At 40.3% G+C, this 18717-nt stretch overlaps 1 protein-coding gene across 2 annotated transcripts in view; it reads right to left on the bottom strand.

The window, feature by feature from the left end:
- Window positions 1–12918: 12918 nt before the first annotated feature.
- The window catches only part of ube2f (ubiquitin-conjugating enzyme E2F (putative)), a 41065-nt gene continuing 35266 nt past the window's right edge, over window positions 12919–18717 (bottom strand). For both annotated transcript variants that reach the window (XM_026295448.2, XM_026295447.2), the window contains exon 10: window positions 12919–13182. In XM_026295448.2, coding sequence (XP_026151233.1) covers window positions 13178–13182 — 5 coding nt within the window. In that variant the 3' untranslated portion in view covers window positions 12919–13177. The remainder of the gene's footprint in view (window positions 13183–18717) is intronic.

The raw sequence follows: 18717 nt of genomic DNA, 5'->3' as shown, positions 1-18717 counted from the left end.
GTCCCTCTGATGTCCTCATTCCTGATCCTATCCATCCTCGTCACTCCCAGAGAGAACCTCAACATCTTCAGCTCTGCTACCTCCAGCTCTGCCTCCTGTCTTTTTCTCAGTGCCACTGTCTCTAAACCAGACAACACTGCTGGTCTCACCACTGTCTTGTCCACCTTTCCTTTCATTCTTGCTGACACTCTTTTGTCACACATCACACCTGACACTTTCCTCCACCAGTTCCAACCTGCTTGCACACGTCTCTTCACTTATTTTCCACACTCTCCGTTGCTCTGGACTGTTGACCCTAGGTACTTAAAATCCTCCACCTTCTTCACCTCTACTCCCTGTAATCTCACCGTTCTACTTGAGTCTCTCTCATTTACACACATGTACTCTGTTTTACTGCGGTTAACCATCATTCCTCTCCTTTCCAGAGCAAACCTCTACCTCTCTAGATTTTCCTCCACCTGCTCCCTGCTCTCACTACAGATGACAATGTCCATCACCACAGCCAACAAGAAGGGGCTCAAAGCCGATCCTTGGTGCAGTCCCACCTCCACCTTGAACTCCTCTGTCACCCCTACAGCACACCTCACCACTGTCTTACAGCTCTCATACATGTCCTGCACCACTCAAACATACTTCTCTGCCACTCCAGACTTCCTCATACAAAACCACAGCTCCTCTCTCGGCACCCTGACATACGCTTTTTCCAAATCTACAAAGACACAATGCAGCTCCTTCTGGCCTTCTCTGTACTTCTCCATCAGCATTCTCAAAGCAAATATTGCATCTGTGGTTCTCTTGGCATGAAACCATACTGCTGCTCACAAATGCTCACTTCTGACCTCAGCCCAGCCTCCACTACTCTTCCCCATAACTTCATTGTGTGACTCATCAGCTTTATTCCCCTGTAGTTTCCACAACTCTGCACGTTCACTACAGCCATTTCCACCCTTTTTGCAAAGTCTACCACCATCTGTCCATCTTCATTCCTGTCCTACATACCAAACTTACCCATCACTTCCTCGTCACCTCTGTTTCTCTCACCAACATGTCAGTTGAAGTCTGCCCCAGTCACCACTCTCTCACCACTAGGGTTACCCTCAATCACCTCATCCATCACCCTCCAGAATTTCTCCTTCTCTTCTAACTCACATCCTACCTGTGGGGCATAACTACTGACAACATTCAACATCACACCTTCAACTTCCAGCTTCAGACTCATCACCCTATCTGACACTCTCTTCACTTCCAGAACATTCCTAGCAAAATCCTCCTTCAGGATAACTCCTACTCCATTCCTCTTTCCATCCACACCATGATAAAACAGCTTGAACCCTGCTCCTAATCAATAGGCCTTGCTACCTTTCTACCTGGTCTCCTGAACACACAAGATATCCACCTTTCTTCTCTCCATCATATCAGCCAACTCTCTAGTTTTCCCTGACAAAGTCCCTACATTCAAAGTCCCTACTCTAAGTCCTACATTCCTGCCCTTCCTCTTCATTTTTTGCCTATGAACACACTTCCTCTTCTCCTTCTTCGACCAACAGTAGTCCAACATCCACTGGCACCCTGTAGGTGCCGGTCATTGTTAACCCGGGCTGCGACTGATCCGGTATCGAAGTCATATTTGTGATTCGCATGTTTGATTTGGCTTAAATTTTACGTCGGATGCCCTTCCAGACACAACCATCTGCATTTACCCGGACTTGGGACCGGCACATGAAGACACTGGATTGTGCCCCCCTGTGGTTGGATTGGAGGCGTTCGAAAACGATGACGCATTTTTAGTCATGTGACCAATTCAAAATACAAAATATTTGTTTTGACACGTCTCCCAGTCTACTTTCTCGTTCGTTTTTGCAAATTTATACTCCTGCATTTTCAGTCATTTCAGTGTAGATGACCAACTTTTGGGAAACGATTGAAAATGATAGTGGTACGCAGAGCGTTTTTAGACAAAAACGCTGTTTTCAAATTTACTCAGATTAGTGTAGACGTACCCTTAAGGTCAGGTAAGTGCAATAAAAATTTAGACTTTACAAAAAACAAATCTCCCATTTGTGAGTCCACTGCCTGGTGAATAATTTATGGAGGCAAAAGGCAACACCTAAGGAGATTCAGTCGCTGAAGCCACATGTGACTGCTAGGGCAGAAGATACTGTGACAGTAGCATCAAGTACTGCTAAGCTGTTAATTATATAACAATCAAGGACAATGAGTGGGTTTTGGTCAGGGAGGTCAGGTTCGATATCTTAGACATTTGCCCCACAGCATTTTACTTGTTTTGGAGGTCAAATATGTTGAATTTTAACATGAAATCATTCTGAAATAATAACCGAATATGCAAATCAACAAAAATCAAAGAAAATTTTAAAAACAATGCTTATTTTATTACTTATTTTATACAGCACATAACAATCCCTCTCTGTTCTGATTTTAACATCTAATCCATCACCACTCATGTTTTTCCAAGATTTTTTTCTGATACTCTGTTCCAAGAGTGTTATGTGTGACTGCAATTTTCATCTGTTTTGATTGTGTCTTGTTATTGAAGCATAATCTCTCTAACCTCCCACCTCATGAGTATATCGTTGCATCTTAATGGAAAAAGCCATTGTTTTGAAAGTTTCCTGTAGCCACAGTTCATCTTGTCACCAGCTGTGAGGAGGAAAATTAATTGCTGTGGGGGGAAACATGGCTGCAATGGGGGAGCAGTGAGTACGTCAGAGACTTCTTCCACTCGCCTACTAATGTCCCAACTGGTGGGTAAAAAAATTCCATAATGTCATTCACAGATGTTTGCTGTTAATGTTTATACGTGTTATTTTCTATATGTGTGTCTGAATTCAGTTCCTGATATTCCCAAGTGGCTCTGGTGTATTTCTGTCTTGCTTACAGTTTCCCAAGGGGACCCCAAGAAACATTTCAATCTGCCATCAGGCAGCATGGGAGATGAGACCCCAAGATATGGCCAAATAAGTAGATTAACTGGTTGGAGTTTTCTTTTAGCTCAGTTACAGAAATTATCTCTTGCTTCGGACTCCAAAATGTCCATCCTTAAAGAAATTCTATTTTCATTTATGTGGTAAAAAAAAAATCTGAGCCAGTATCAATTTATCTTCACAGTCACATTAAAGAGTTTCAGCAGACCAGTCTCACACTGTGCACTCAGAAGCCTTACATTCTGTCAGTAGAGGCAGAGAGAGGAGAAAGGTGGGATGTAGAGGTCACAGAGGTCATGGCTGAACTGAATGTGAATGACCTGAGTCAGCTGGCTGGGCTGAAGGAAGGAGGAGGAATTAGAGACGACACAAAAATATTCAGTGGGTTTCAACTGAACTTTATCTCATGTGTCTTAAGACTGTTTAGCATCCACATATTTCAATCTATTTTTCCTACAGTGCAAATGCAAAAAGTATGCAACTATAGGCCCGGTCAATATATTAGCAACAAATTATTATTGCTTTTATAAGCTTTCAAATATTAAAGTTGCCCCAAGGAATTCTTTTTATCCTCTAATAGCACTATGGTGCAATGCCAGTCATTTTACTTTATAATTATACAAGAAAGTGCCACAGGGTATCTTTGATATCAAATCTGCCCCTTACTCTCCTTAAGCTTGAAGTTAAACCCACTTCAAATAATATTAGGAAAAAATATGGCACAGGTAAGAAAAAGAATCTAACAGTAATCACAAGAGTGTTCATGAGTACAGTAGGAGGCTGTTGGCAGGAGCCGTTTGAGACTACTTTGCCTTTTGAAACTAATTAACAAGCAAACTATGCTTGAAACCTTTGAAATTGCCTATGAGGTCACTGGTGTAGGATGCAGCTGACAGCAAAATACACACTGGATTCTTTGAAATATGTCTTTCTCTTTGAGTTCACAGGAAAGAGCGGAGTAGAAGAAACCATTTTTCATTTTGGGAAACCTGAATTCATCCTTGAAATTAAGTTTAGTGACCCAGGTGAAAACCTCGTCCACAAAATGAAATCTTCTTTTTAATCTGCACACTTTTTTAACGTGAACTTTTTTTGTGTGATATTTCTGCTTTTCTTATATCTAACCTGGTTGTATAACATCAGTCCACTGAGCCTTAAACTGCTGGGTCAATGTTGTACAACAGACCTCACTGGTATCTGAGCTGGTATTATTGGCATTATCTTTCTCTAGTCATATCATTTTATACACACAGAAATCGTGACAACTACATGTTCAAACTTGACCATTTTTACTTTCCTGTTCCCTGCGGTGAAAAACCAACTCAGTGGTCTCTGCCTTGTGTTCTGTTTAGGAGAAGATACAACACATAAATGGCTTTTTAAATGGCTTCATGTGATTATAATCCTACTGACTATCCCAAGGACTATTTCAAAAGATTTGCACACATCAGTGACTACGGCCAGTCGATGCTACCTTGCAGTTCTACACATTTAAAAAGATACTACATTTAAGCAGCACTGAGCCCATGTCATGTGTTTGAAATTGTTTATTTCTCACAACAGCAGTTTCAACAAGGTATGATGAGCTACATCATTGTATATATTGCTGGACATGTGCAGTTGGACATTGATAATATGTATAATGGTGTTGTGGGTGTGCATCTTGCTATGTTATGTAGTAAACTACTCTCAGGGAAATATACAGATAAGCCAAAACATTATGACTGCTAACAAACAAAGCCGTTGATGAGACTTAGAACAGCACATTGAAAGTCGGGGATATATGAAACACTAAGTGAACTGCTGGGTGTCATAGTCAGCGTGTTGGCTGAGGAAGCAATGGGCAAAGTGTGACGGCCAGATGACTCTGGACAGGGTTGCAGGATGTGCTGCAGCAAATCTGATCCACTGTGGTTCCACCTCACAGCCTAGAGGAGTTGCTGCTAAATACAAGATAGCACACTGTTCCTGTACAGTCAGTGCCTTGGCAAGTTGCAGCCATTTTGGCAGTATGCATGGACCCACAGCATATTAAGCTGGAGTGGTAATAATGTTTTGGCTCCTCAGCATATGTTTAAAGCTTGAACGAAACTTCAGTCATGCTGTCCCTTTTCTTTTGCTGGCCCTTATAGTATTTAGCTTTTTGATCATCTAATCTTCTATCACCATGTAAACAGCTTTGGTTTGTCTGAAAATGTGCCACACAATTAAACCAGATTTGTTCTGTGATGTCTTACTTGAATGACTAGGGCTCCCTGACTGTAGTTAAACAATCACTCCAAAAATGTATGTTCATATAACATTAATGTTGTTTCAATTCAACAAAGCAATAACGCTGGAGATGGAGCTTTATTTAATTACAGTGATGTATTCATTGTTTCTGCCTCTGTTTTAGTTGGCATGACTAAATGTATTACTGTTTGCAGCCTGCCAAGCTAATCTCACAGCACAATGAAACGCCTCCCACGGCCGGAATGATCGTGTGGGCAGCTTTTGAAGTAGAACAAAGGAAATAGCGAGGCACTTACTCTTAAACACACTGTGAAATATACATGGACACATGTGAGCCTGTATACATCTGCTCATTCATTTCACACACACAAAAAGACATATACCTGGACAGATGCAGGCGTCTACAAGTTTCCACTTTATCTAAGTTACTGCACCCTGGGTTTGATTGTTTGGTAATGTAGCAACAACAGTTTACCTCTCTGGATTTATTTAAACTCTATTTAAACAAAAGCAAAAGTTCCCTTTTGTATCATCTTTGTTACTGTATCTATTTCAACACTGGCAGGTACAAGTTTAATATGATTTCTCCTGGTACTTTGCAGGACCTTGGAGAAGCTGCTGCAGTTCTTCTGTAGATTCAGGCTGTCCCAGTGTTTCTGTCTCTTCATGTGATCCCAGAATGACTCCACACTGCTGAGATCTGGGCTCTTTGGGGGTCAGACCATCTGCTGTAGGACTCTTGGTTCTCCTTGCCTCTTAAAAGAGTTCTTCATGAACTATAGTGGGTTCTTTATGGACTACTTGTCCTGCACAATGGGCTGCACGATGAACCTGGGTTCAATCAGACACCTGATGGTGTGATAAGAATCTAAAACATCTGAAGTGCCTGAAACTTTTGCACAGTACTGTAAGTCGCTTCAGTGTATTAGTTGCAAAAACAAACACAAGAGCAATACAAAATTCATTCACCCATGTCAAGTAATGTCAAACAACTGTGCTAACATTGGGAAGGGTGGAGATGAAGCAGTGTGTCTTCCTCCTCTCTCAGGTTGTCTGAATGCTCTGACACTCACTCCAAACTGTGTTTCAGCTGCAGACTTTTATTACCTGCACTTTGAAGTCTGCAGGTCAGAGGAGACAGACTGACTCACGTGTGGGACAGAAACGTTATAATATTATCCTTAATTGAGTCGAGTGCCATTTAACGTTAGTGACTACCTGCTTGCAGGGCTGTAGCTCCTGAAATTTTAGTCAGGTAAGAGAAATAAGGTGCTTGTTGGAAACCAGCCAACATGGTGGTTGACCTGAAGTGTGTGCACAGATAAAAGATGCAAGATGAAAGACAGAACATTGAGCCAGATGAACAGAGAAAATACACACAAAAGCATGTACACAAGTAATGTGCAGGTGATGAAGACCATCCCATCCCCAGATGATTAGGTTCTACATGTGACTCTAGACAGTGTGAGATTGACTCACTTAGCCATTGTCTAAGGTGTAGTAGAGCCTAATGGCAGTGGGGATGAAGGATCTCCTGTATCATTCAGTCCTGCAGCTCAGTGAGGTGAGTCGTCCACTGCAGCTGCTTCTCTGCTCCATCAGGATGTAGTGAAGGGGATGGTCAGTGTGTTCCAGGATAGACTCTACCTTTGTCTGTCTGCATCTCTCCACCACAGCCTCCAGTGAGTCCAGCCTGATTCCAGTCACTGAACCAGCTTTTTGCACCAGTTTGTCCAGCTGCCTTGCATCCTTCTGTTTTATGCTTCCTCCCGAGCAGACTGCAGCATAAAACAGCACACTTGCTACCATAGTTTGGTAAAACATGTGCACCATCTTCCTGCAGACGTCTAAGGACCTGCAACATTTGCAGTATCATCAGAATACATCAGAATGGCAACACTCAGAACTGTACATGAAGTCAGAAAGAGAGAGAGAGAGAGAGGTTTAGTGTAGGTACAGTGTGTAATGATCCTGCTAAAATGGCCTTCCCTCAATTTGAGGAGTGCTTAAAACAAAAAAGCTAATCCACACACACATGCGCACACACACACTTTAATCAGACCAGATGATCACAAAATACATCCTCTGATTATCATCTTTGCTACGCTGGTTTCACTCTGTAGACAGTGGTTGAATTATTGCACCTGTTGTTATGACAAAAAAAAATTCAAACCAAAAGGAAAGTAAACATCCCCATGCTTCATCTGTGAACAACTGAGTTAGATTGATTTTGTTTTTGATTATATTTCGACACTCGCTGTGGTGAGAGCAACAAAACCCTAAGTGCAGTTTATTCACAGGTATTCACATGATAAAATGACATTTTCATAGTTTCAAATCCTACAGTGTATCTGTGTTCAAATTCTAACTTGCATAAGTTATTAATTGTATACATTTAGATTGAAACAATTCATTTTAGTCAAAACAAGTCTGGCAAATGTGTCACAAACAATTTACTTTCTGATTTTTGAGTGCCTTTAACCTGCTTTAGGAGAGATCTTATCAGGATTTCATATTTCAAAAAAATATGTGAAGTAAGATAAATCCATGAGCTTTACAAGTAGCTTTTACATTTACAGTAGTATAGGCTCTGGTCGTGGTTTCTACTTTTGAACAAAATCATTCAAATCATCAAATCAGTCTAACATTTCAAAGAATGAGTTGGCTGAGAAGTAACCAAGCAGTTTACCAATCTAATATCACATACAGTATGTCTGGATTAGTTAAACCACTGTTGAAGAATGGGGTTCAGGTAATCCGCATCTTTGTTCAGACATTTTTGCACAAATACACAGTAGTCTGGAGAGCTGGAGTGGACACATTTATATGACGTATATGCACATTAAATTTACAATAGCTTTTACTTATTTTATGTGCTCTACTCATGTATATCATAGTAAATTTGTTGAGTGTGAACTGCTGTCCTATAAAAAAGGGTACAGCATTCTGTGAGTAACAATTTTTTTTACCTGTCCTGTCCAGCTGCTTAGCATACCGCTATGAGGACCTGGATGCCTTTTCGAGCCAACAGTGTTAGTTTTCCAAGAGGTGTTCAACCAACTCCTCTTGTGGAATAGATCTTGTTTATTTTAATGATGCCAGCTACAAGACAAGTCACGGGGGTTGGGGGGTGGGGGGCATAAGGGATAGGGAAAGAGAGTAGATAGAGAAGAGAGAAAAAGACAGACAATAGAAAACAACTGCAGTGCTGCATATACAATATAAACAATAGCAATGCTTACATGATATCAGCAATATAATGTGATAAAAAGTCACTGATAACAATAATGCATTACTATTGTAAGTGATAGTGCAATAGAATATGTTAATATTTCCTCCCACAGTCCAAAAACATGTATGTCAGGTTGATTGGTGACTCTAAATTGCCCATATGAGTGAGTGTGAGTGTGTGAGGTTGTCTGTCTCTATGTGACCCAATAACAATAACTGTCACGGGGTGTGGGTGGTGTGGTGTGAAGGAGGAGAGGTGAGGACCCAAATGCAGGACAAACCAAGGCTTTTATTCCTCCTGGGAACTCCAGGGCACAAAAACAAGGAACCGGTACTCAAAGACCGGGTGAGACGGTCATCACGAAAACACACTACTACGTACGAACACCAACTAAATGCAACTAATGCTTCGGCTCAGAACAAGGGAAGAGGGGAGGTATAAATAGGGGAACACACCACAGGTAATCAAACTCAGGTGAACATAACAGGGACAGGTGAAACTCATGAACACAAATGAACACAAAGCTGCCAGGGACCAGTGCAAGGAGAAAAAAGTCACTATACAATAAAAGGTCCTCAAGCAGGAAGTCCCCAGAGGGACTCATGACAAAAACGATGACTATAATAATAACTATATGTTAATAATACAATTTACAGTCCAATTTACACAGAAATGACAACTACCATAAAATATGCGTATGTGAGTATGTGAGGTCAGTACCAGTTTTTTAACAAAGATCCACCACCCAAAACACTTTTTCTTTGCTGATGTTTAAATCATGCTGTTAATGGTCTCTATGGCAATACAAAATATTGTGTACTTCCAGGCTTAATGAGCCAGAATAAAGATCATTTAATTATAAATTTCCAACATTAATTGCTTCCCTTTGATTGGCCCATGAGATTATATGAGGAAATGACTCAGGAGATGAGTCACAGGATTAAAAAAAGAAAAGCCTAGTGATGCACATAGATGAGTTCACTGTCAACCATAGAGATGGGTGGCAACAAAACAGCTTACAAAGCCCCATTCTGCAGCTCAAGGAAATCCTTTTACAAATATATAGGCAGTACTTTTCAAAGTAACAGTAAAGTAAGGGTGATTTCAAAATAGTGTTATGAATACTTTTTATTTATGAATTAGCTTTAGTTTTTCTGTAGGTTTAATTTGTCTCCTCATATAATCGGCTCTGAGGGTGTGGGGGGTAGTCAGACCACCTGTTGCAGGACTCTGTTCTTTTCTCTGAGGATGGTTCAGAGGCTGCATGTTGGGGATCATTGTCATGCTACAGGATTAATTCATAGATTAATCATGTCTAAAAGATTTGCAAGTTGTTGCATATATCAGTTTTCACCTGAAGAGAGCTGGGATAGGTTCCGCCAGATCCCTGCAGCCAATTTTGTGTAACAAATGACCTGTCATTAAAACGCATTCATCTCTTCTTTAATGTGGCTGACAGGTGTGCTGCCCACAGGAACTCTGAAGGGACGCAGTGTTTGCAGCATCTCATCATTTGCTCACCTCCTCGTCAAAGTGGAAACGCGTGCCTTAATTTAACTGAGGCTGGTTGAAGGGGGCTTAACTCAGAATGTATTTAAGCTGAGCAGGTAGGTGTACTGGGACCAGGGCATCCAGAGAACTACACATATATGATTTATAACTATCTCATTACCTGGCTGTGAGCTGTCACTTTCCACACACAGGATGTTCATAAAGCAGTATAGCCAGAGGGATGAGCGTACAGTATGAGTGCGTTTCACCTAGAAGTAATGACAGGCTGTGTGGATGACTGACATATGGTGGCATGGTGTGTCTATGTCAGCCAGATAAAAACTGTAAATGACTGACGGCTGCCAGATAGAGCTGTGTGCAACACTGTTTGCATGCATGAACATTAGGTGTGTAAGTAGAAACAGCAGGCAGACTGCACCATAGGTACAGTTCAAATAACTGTAAATTTGGCCTGTAAAAATGACCTACAAATTTCAGCCTCAACAACAGAGGAAGAGTCAGCAGACCACTAAAGTCAGTCAGATTCATTTTCTGGAGACTATAAATGTGTGTGTTCATTCAGTGATGGTTGTGCCTTGCAATTCTGGCAAGGCAACAGCAACACAAGATGCACACAATAAAACAGCACACATTTGTTTTATTTATATTCTCTTTAATATATCTTAAAAAATGGATATACAATCTGACAAAGAAAAGGTTGAGGATTTGAAGAATGGTTGTTAATCAGCTCAAGCAGACACATTTCCCATTAACAGTCTGGGAAATATTTAAAAAAAAAAAACAAAAAAAAAACACTGCTCACTGCCAAACTAAAGGACACATGACAAAGTGTCCAACAGGAAGCTAAGGTCAGAGTATTAGTAAGGCTAAGATAGAGTAATATTTTGGGCTACCATATCCTGGAGGCAAGTTAACTGTCATGGTAATCACATGGGATGGCTTCATGGTAATAGGCAGTTACATTGTCCTTCAAGGTCAGAGTGGACCACAACCATGCAAGAAAATGCCATGGAATAATGCCCACATTCACATTTGCTTTTGATGGACCTGTAGTTGTCATAATCTCAGGTCCTTTACTTTGGCAGATGTCAGTATCATCTGTTGTACTGTTTCCTTTCACTAGGAAAACAATAATAATCTGAGCTGTTAAATCCTGGGCTAGAATAACCAAAGGAAAAGAAGGGTGAGAGGAAATCAGAGCATGCAAACAAGTCACATTGTTTCAACACACCATACTGTAACTGCGCTCTCTCTCTCTCTCACACTCACACACACACACACACACACACACACACACACACACACACACACACACACACACACACACACACACACACACACAAACACAAACACAAACAAACGCATACCCACACACATACATACACACTCACATAAAAAGTTGAACATCTATATCCTTAGTAAAATGCACCACTGGCATATTACACAGACTTTGCCTCGCATAGATGTGATGATACAGATGAATGGAGTGAGAACAGTGGATGTTCAGAGATGTGACTCAAACTGGAGGCCCAGTGCAATCCAGTGCCAAGCAAAACACAGACACGCAGACACACACAGCACAACCTCACAGGCTAACTGTGTGGCACAGTCTGTCCCTCTCCCTCATACAAACAAAATGACATGAATTTTATGGCAAAAATCCACAACAAAACAGGCTGACATTATCTTGTCAGCTAAAAACACCCAGAACCACCTCAGTGCAGTGCACCTCGTACACACATCAGCACTATAGAATGTATAGAATGAGAGGGTACATACAGTGTGTTACAGCAATGAAGGGTCTATCAAGGGTCTAATCTTTGTTACAATACTGCAGCACAAAGACTGAAATGAAACTTGCTTCAGTTCAGGAGTTTTCAGGTGTTCACATCCATATTGAGTAACCAGTGTAAATTTGAGGACAATGATCCTGAACATATAGGCCAAAACAGTTTTATGGCCAAACGCTGGACTGTTCATAACTAAGAGCAGTCAAGTCAGTCCAGTCACACCAATCCCAGTGCTCACTTCGTTTGGAAACTAAAATGAGCAGAAAATGAAGCTTGCTGCATGACAGATCTAAAAGGGCATCACCATAAAAGTAGAGAGCTACAATTCCTGAACAGTTTATTTGTTACAGACCATAAATCATCAATTTCCATTGCCTAAATCTGCAGTCACAGTTTCATTTTAATACAAATGTGCACGAGTACAGAGCCATCATATCTGAAATATGACACTGAAATCTGGTCACTGACTGCATACAGTGTATGTATAAACCTCTCAGTCCTCAGTGGAAAAAGCAAACTGTCTGGGTCTGTGTTAAACAGAGACAGATGGAGCAGAGATAAACACAGTAAGGTGAGGAGAGTATGGGTGCAGAGAAGAGATGAAGCTAAAAACAATATATTTGGCTGTGGTTTTAGTAGTAGTCCTGGGGCTGAAAACACAAAAGGTCTGTATATGAGTGAGTGAGTGTGTGTAGATGCAAGGACAATGGCAACAGAATGGGACAATGTGGTCATTCACATGCTGTCTAGTGTGGCTGGGGGCTGTAGGCTTTCCATCATGAATGTCTGTGTCAATAATAGCCAAGTGTGCAAAAATGTTAGTACATGTGCTCACCTTTTACCACAGGATGCGACTGTGTGTGTGTGTGTGTGTGTGTGCTTGTGAACTCACATGCATTTTCTCTTTAGCAACACAGGCAGGCACTGGAACAGAGAACTAATAGTGACAGATCTTTCTCTTGATTTGTTGATATTAAAACAGCTAAGTGACTTATTTTAAGTCGGTTAATCATCAAATCATGCCCCTTGACGTTTGTTACCATGGTTCATTTCCGACAGGCTCAGGGATGCCTCAGCGAGGTGGTGTTAATCAGTGATTTTGCCACAATGAATAGATACTGTGGTCACTGTAACACTCAACCATTTAGAATAATTAAAGCATATCATTCTTTTGAAGGCAAGTCCTTGCTTTAACACATATTTTTTTAAATTTATTTCGTTCCTGCAATTATATTTATTTTAGTTTATTGCAATTGGATGATCACAGAGGGACATAGGCAAGGCTGTGGTGTCAAGAGGTGGGGGCATGATAAGAGTCAAAGAGTCAGCTGTTGATTCACACACACTGGAGAGTTGGCCAAGATAAGCAGAGGCAAGGTAGAGCAGTTTGGTTGATTGGTGCAGGCCGATGTAGGTGCTGCTATCATCTCGCATAGTGCTTGATGTAATCTTGAACCTTATTCCGAAAATCATCCTAGATGGAAGAGAGAGGAGGAGAGTTAACAGTTGCAAGTGGGAGCATTATTATACTGTACATCACATAAAAGTGACCATAACTTGACGGTACTTCAACATTTTTTTTAATTATTTGCTTATTGCCCTTCAGGTGAATTGTACTACCATTTACCATAATGTCTTCCAGAAATGCTGGCAGCCCTTTGTGACTGAATTACTACAAGTGATAGCAGAAATATTAACTTTTATGATGACACACATCTGGTATTGGCCAATACTACATCCACTTCATAATGATAGCATTTGCACTGACACCAGTTCATTAGATTGGATCAGTGCATCTCTATTTGTATCTGGCTACTGGACTTGATGAGAAGCACTGAATGCCAGGTTTAAACAGTCTCTGACTCGATTGTGGATGGTTTAAAGCAGTTTTTACGAGTTAAGTCTGTTGATTTAATCATATATTATGCGTTTGCTGGTATAAATCTTTAATGAATGGCTTCAAGCTCCAAACAATCAAAACCATCTCTAGAAAGAGTACATGTTCTCTGTATCGGCTTTATCCAACATTCAAAATTAATTTCCTTTATGTTTATACATATCTGTTTTTTTCCCCCCATAATATTTTTCTCAATTAGGGGATGTCCAGAGTAAGACAATGGAACCACTTTACATCTTCATGAGGTCTGCTTCACTATTTTGTCATATGCCTTCTAGTCATGTATGACCTCTCTTCCCCTTAGTGTTTTTCTCTTGTTGATTGTGCCCCTTCTGGTTGTGTTTGGCTTCTTTTCACTTCCCATTCATCCATCTTGTAACCTCGCCTCTGTTGCTCTCTTGACACGTTCTTCCTGGTTACATCTGGTCTTACCAAGTTCTGTATACAACCTATTCTGTCCTTCCTCTTCTGACACTCCTGTGTCGTGCCATTATTTCTGACTTACAACACCTTTCTTTTTAACCAGTTGGCCTGTTTTGGGGGCTCTTAATTTAACTTGGTTTGCTTCAGATTTCAGTAAAACTATTGTTTGATTGATTAGGTGAAATGCATTACAGTACAAACATAACCATTTTTATTTTGATCAAAGGCTGGAAACTAGAGTTCTAGCCATTTGAGCTGCAGCCTCCTTTTGTGAAAACATTTCTTCTATTCATTCTATACAAACTCTCAATTTATGTTGTTGCTCTAGTACACTTGATCCACTTCTAATGACGAATATAGTTTGCATGGTTTTTAGTCTCACACTGACATCAGTGCACTGATTTACGTCACATCTCTAGTGGTCAGTTAGTCATGCATGCTCTGGGGATTCTGTGTAGTCACTAGGGTGTGAGTGAGAAATTGAGAATGTGAGGACAAAAGACAAGTAAGAGGGAAGAGAAAGACAGGAAAAAAGGGCATGGTGTGTGGGTTTGTATGGTTGACACAGTTTGAAGGCTAATGTGGTTTTAGGATTACTACTAGAATTAGGTTCAGGTTAGCCACAATTTAAGGGTTGGGGTTAGGCATTTAGTTGTGATAGTTAAGGTTAGAGTAATGGGCCAAGAAATGCATTATGTCAATGAACGTCAGAAAGATAGCGGTACACATGCATGACTTTGGAAACAGGGCTGAATGACAGCCATGCTGAAAAGCTGCCAGTGACAAGAACTTGAAAACAGTTTGATTATCTGTCCACAGAGCCATGATGGATTAACCCTATTATTGCCAAGGGATCTCTTCTTCTAGGTCCCATTATAATAGTGCAAGAGCAACAATATGGTGGGGTTTGGCTACACAAACTACATACAGTATGTATCTCCAAGTGATTTCTCCAATGCAATTTGAAAGTGCAGTGGTTCAAATCATTAAAAAACTTTAAACTTTAAGCTCAGAGGTGGGCTGTATACTCCAAGGTGTGAACAATGTGCAATGTAGAAATGTAAGTTTCAAACTTTGTGAAACATATTTCAGAGCTTCCCATTTGAAAAAAATATTAAATAATTACACAGAAACATAGTCCAGCTCAATGAAAGTCCAGCTCTCTGTCAACACCATTGTTCCACCTGCCCATCTTTTTATCTCTGGTCAGTAAACAAAAACATAAACAGATGTACATACATAAAGAAGGCAGAATGCACCATTTAGTGATGAAAATGAAGGAGAAGATGGTTTATAGAGTGCACATAGACTGTGAAGTTATGAACACAGTAGGTGTGTCTTAAAAAATGTGAAGTTCTAGCTTGCCTAATTAAGCCAAATCATATAAACTTGAAGGAGAGAACACGCAAAATGTATTTTAAAAGTTTTAATCAGTAACTCTAATCAGCAAATCTGCTAAAAGGTGAAAACCAAGCAACAGAAATCCACAGGATCTATCAGGTAAAAATGAAGGGGGTGGGGGGCATGATTAAGATTAAGCGATGAGAGGGATACAGAGGGTTGGAGGCCTGGAAAAGCCTCAACAGTCCCAGATGTCCTCACACTTGTGCTGGCTGAAGAGTTTTGCAAGTTCATTAAATGTGTCTTCACACATCCCAGTGTGCACCAGAAAAATGGCGTGAGGTTCTGCTAAATGAACTCTTGCAATGGTCTGGAGCTAATGCCGACATTTTTTACCAAAAGTTAGCACTAAGTCCTGGTGTTTCCAGTTTCCTCCAGGAACGTAATAAACTGATGGTGCTAAAGTCCCCTTGCTCATATAAAGTTAACAAGTTTTACGACTGGATTCATGACATGATCTATTGGGGAAACGTGGGCATTGCAGGGAAAAGGCAAAATGAGTGACCTCTAATAATAATATAATTTAATAATATAATTTGGACAAGTTTGGCGGGCCAGATTAAAAAGCATAATGGGCCATATATGGCCCACAAACCGTAGTTTGCCCATGCCTGACCTACACCATCATCCAGCCCACAAGAGAAAAGAAGTGAACCCATTAAGACCTATACACACTCTGTGAGAAATTTGTTCTCTCCTAGGGCCGCAAGAAAAGAATGACGTAATTTTTTTCTTGCGGCCCTGGTTTGGGAGTTCTGGCAGCTTGTTCTCGACAAGTCATCAAGGCAGAACATTTTTTTCTCGTGGTGTCCAACAGCTATTGTGCGATTGGTCAAAAATTTGAAATGAGCATGGTTAACCCTCAGGGGTCGACGAACGCACCGGCACGTTTTGTGGCATCTTCTCCTGATAACGCCGAAACGAACTTAAATTACTCCGTGAGCCGGACAGCCATATGTGTACTTTGTCCTCAGAGGAAAAACGCGACTCAGATGACGAACATTTGCATCTGCATTGCATTTCAGTAATTCCCTCTCAGCCACATTCCTGACTGAAAGGCTCATTATGTAGCTCATTATGTGGGTCTATGTGGGCACACCACCTTGTATATGTATTTTCAAATCAAAAAAGTGTCTTAGAAAATGTTACTGTATTGTTTTCTGTGAATGTGAACAAGATGATTTTCACATCATTTTGAAGCAAACACTCTAGGCTACAAGAATGTCGTCATTCCCTCTTTTTCCTCTGGCAGTTATTATAGCAATGGATAGTTTTGAGGAACAGCTGTCAGAGGCGATGAAGTATGAAAATCTTTATAACACATCTTGTAAGGCATATAAAGACACACAAATTGCTAATAATTCATGGAAAGAGGTAGCCCGAACGTTGTGTACAGAGGAGAGCATTTGTCATAAAAGACAGCCATATCTGATATCTTATCCTCTGTATTGTAGTTTCTGTCAGATTCCCACAAAGCTTAGCGCACATGACATGTGCTGCATGGGAGGGACTTCCCAGGAGTTCTGCACTTGAGTTTCTTGTGGAGTATGAAATGTCCTGGCGATCACATTTCTCTGTTCTCTCAGAATTACATGCATTTACTTTACTAAAATTTGTCTTAAAATGCCATTATAGTCAAGATGCACACATAATACTGAATAATGGTCCATGACTGTACACACACAGTGCAACTAGCATTGGAGCAGGATGCTCCAGGAAGGACATAATAAGCAAACAGCTACTTTACAATTGGAGATGTGTTTGTTTGAATTCAGTTTAAAGCACACCTTAATTTTCAGGCAAAAAGTAATCAAATTTAAGAACAAGTAAATAAGGTATTTAAACTGGAACTGGAATCAGTGAAGATTGTTATTGCTTAGTAAGAGCCTTGTGCCACAACACTGATGCCTTGTCTTCCTTTTATACTCTAGACTCTACATGCTCACAGTGACTACTGTTCATGGGTGGAAGGCAGAAGTCAGGATATCAGCTTATTTGACATGGTTGGCTATTGATTTAAGATGCTAAGTCACTTCAGATACTTGAGGAAGTAAAAGAGTGAGCATGTAGAAGAGAGAATGGTGATCTCTCTAACTGATGATTGACAATGGGAACCATGAAATATGGGAACTCTTGAGCTTAAACACACCAAGGTCCCACTATGTCTCAGTAAAACAGGATGTCAATATTACATTATAGTATACTACAAAAATCTCTTGCAAAATGTCAAAGATACACTGGCACCAATTTTTTATATTCAGTGTAAACACTGAGGTGTATGTGCTGTACTTCACAGGTCTGAACGGTTCAGCCATTTTATGGACAACTGACCTTTAAAACGGGAACAAGTTCATATCGTTAGATGTTTCCATCCTTGCTCTCTGTATATTTAAATATATCCTCCAGTAAAATGCAAGATATATTTGTTATATCATACTGTATGTGATATTCCCAATTTCTGGACTTTTGGAAGATTGAAGATGGAATTTTTCCTTTTTAGTAACAGATGCATGATAATTGGTTCACTTTATAGGCCAGTAGCACATAAGAATCATCTTATATGGTCACAGCCAAATCTTGTGCTTCATATGTATTGAAAACCTGATACACACTACATTTGAGTTACACAATTTTGCAACAACAACAAAGGTCAACAACAATAACAAATATGGCTGACTTTGCTAACCCCATTAACTGCTTGGAGTTCAAACTAAAGGAAAAACACACAGTTGTAATGCTTCAAGCCTGATAATGATTACTAAATACATTCTGTGGGTGAAACAGTGAAAGTATTGTGTATGTTTTTTCAACTGTCTTTGTTTACAACTGTAACAAACTAATCCTGCTTCCTCTTGAAGTTTAATGTGCTGTTTTTTACTGATGATACTTTAATTATGTCTTTTTAGAAGCCATTAAATTCCAACCACGACCGTGATGGTGGACAAGGGCTTTGGCCATGACCTCAAGACCACCACCAAAACAGAGAAAACAATTGCTTAAAATGAATCCTTCATGGTCTGTAAGTGATCATAAACAGCACCCAGACCTTAAAACCCAATTTGGAAACATGAATTAATGCCAAAATCTCTGACACATAATGGAGTGACCTAATTAGTATTTAGAGATAAAAAGTCTGTCCTGAGGATTTTTGGCTGAAGCAGGACATGCATATCCCAGAGTTCAGTATTCAACGGTCATCAAGCTTTAAATACAAATGTTCTGAGGGAGTCACAGTCAAAGAAGGTGTTTTGCAACAACAGCTAAATGTCAGAGGATGTATGCACCCTG

Source organism: Mastacembelus armatus, chromosome 21, assembly GCF_900324485.2.
Source record: "Mastacembelus armatus chromosome 21, fMasArm1.2, whole genome shotgun sequence".
NCBI classification, from domain to species: Eukaryota; Metazoa; Chordata; class Actinopteri; order Synbranchiformes; family Mastacembelidae; genus Mastacembelus; species Mastacembelus armatus.
The sequence above is the reverse complement of the archived record's forward strand: the minus strand, read 5'-3'. Positions and strand labels throughout refer to the sequence as shown.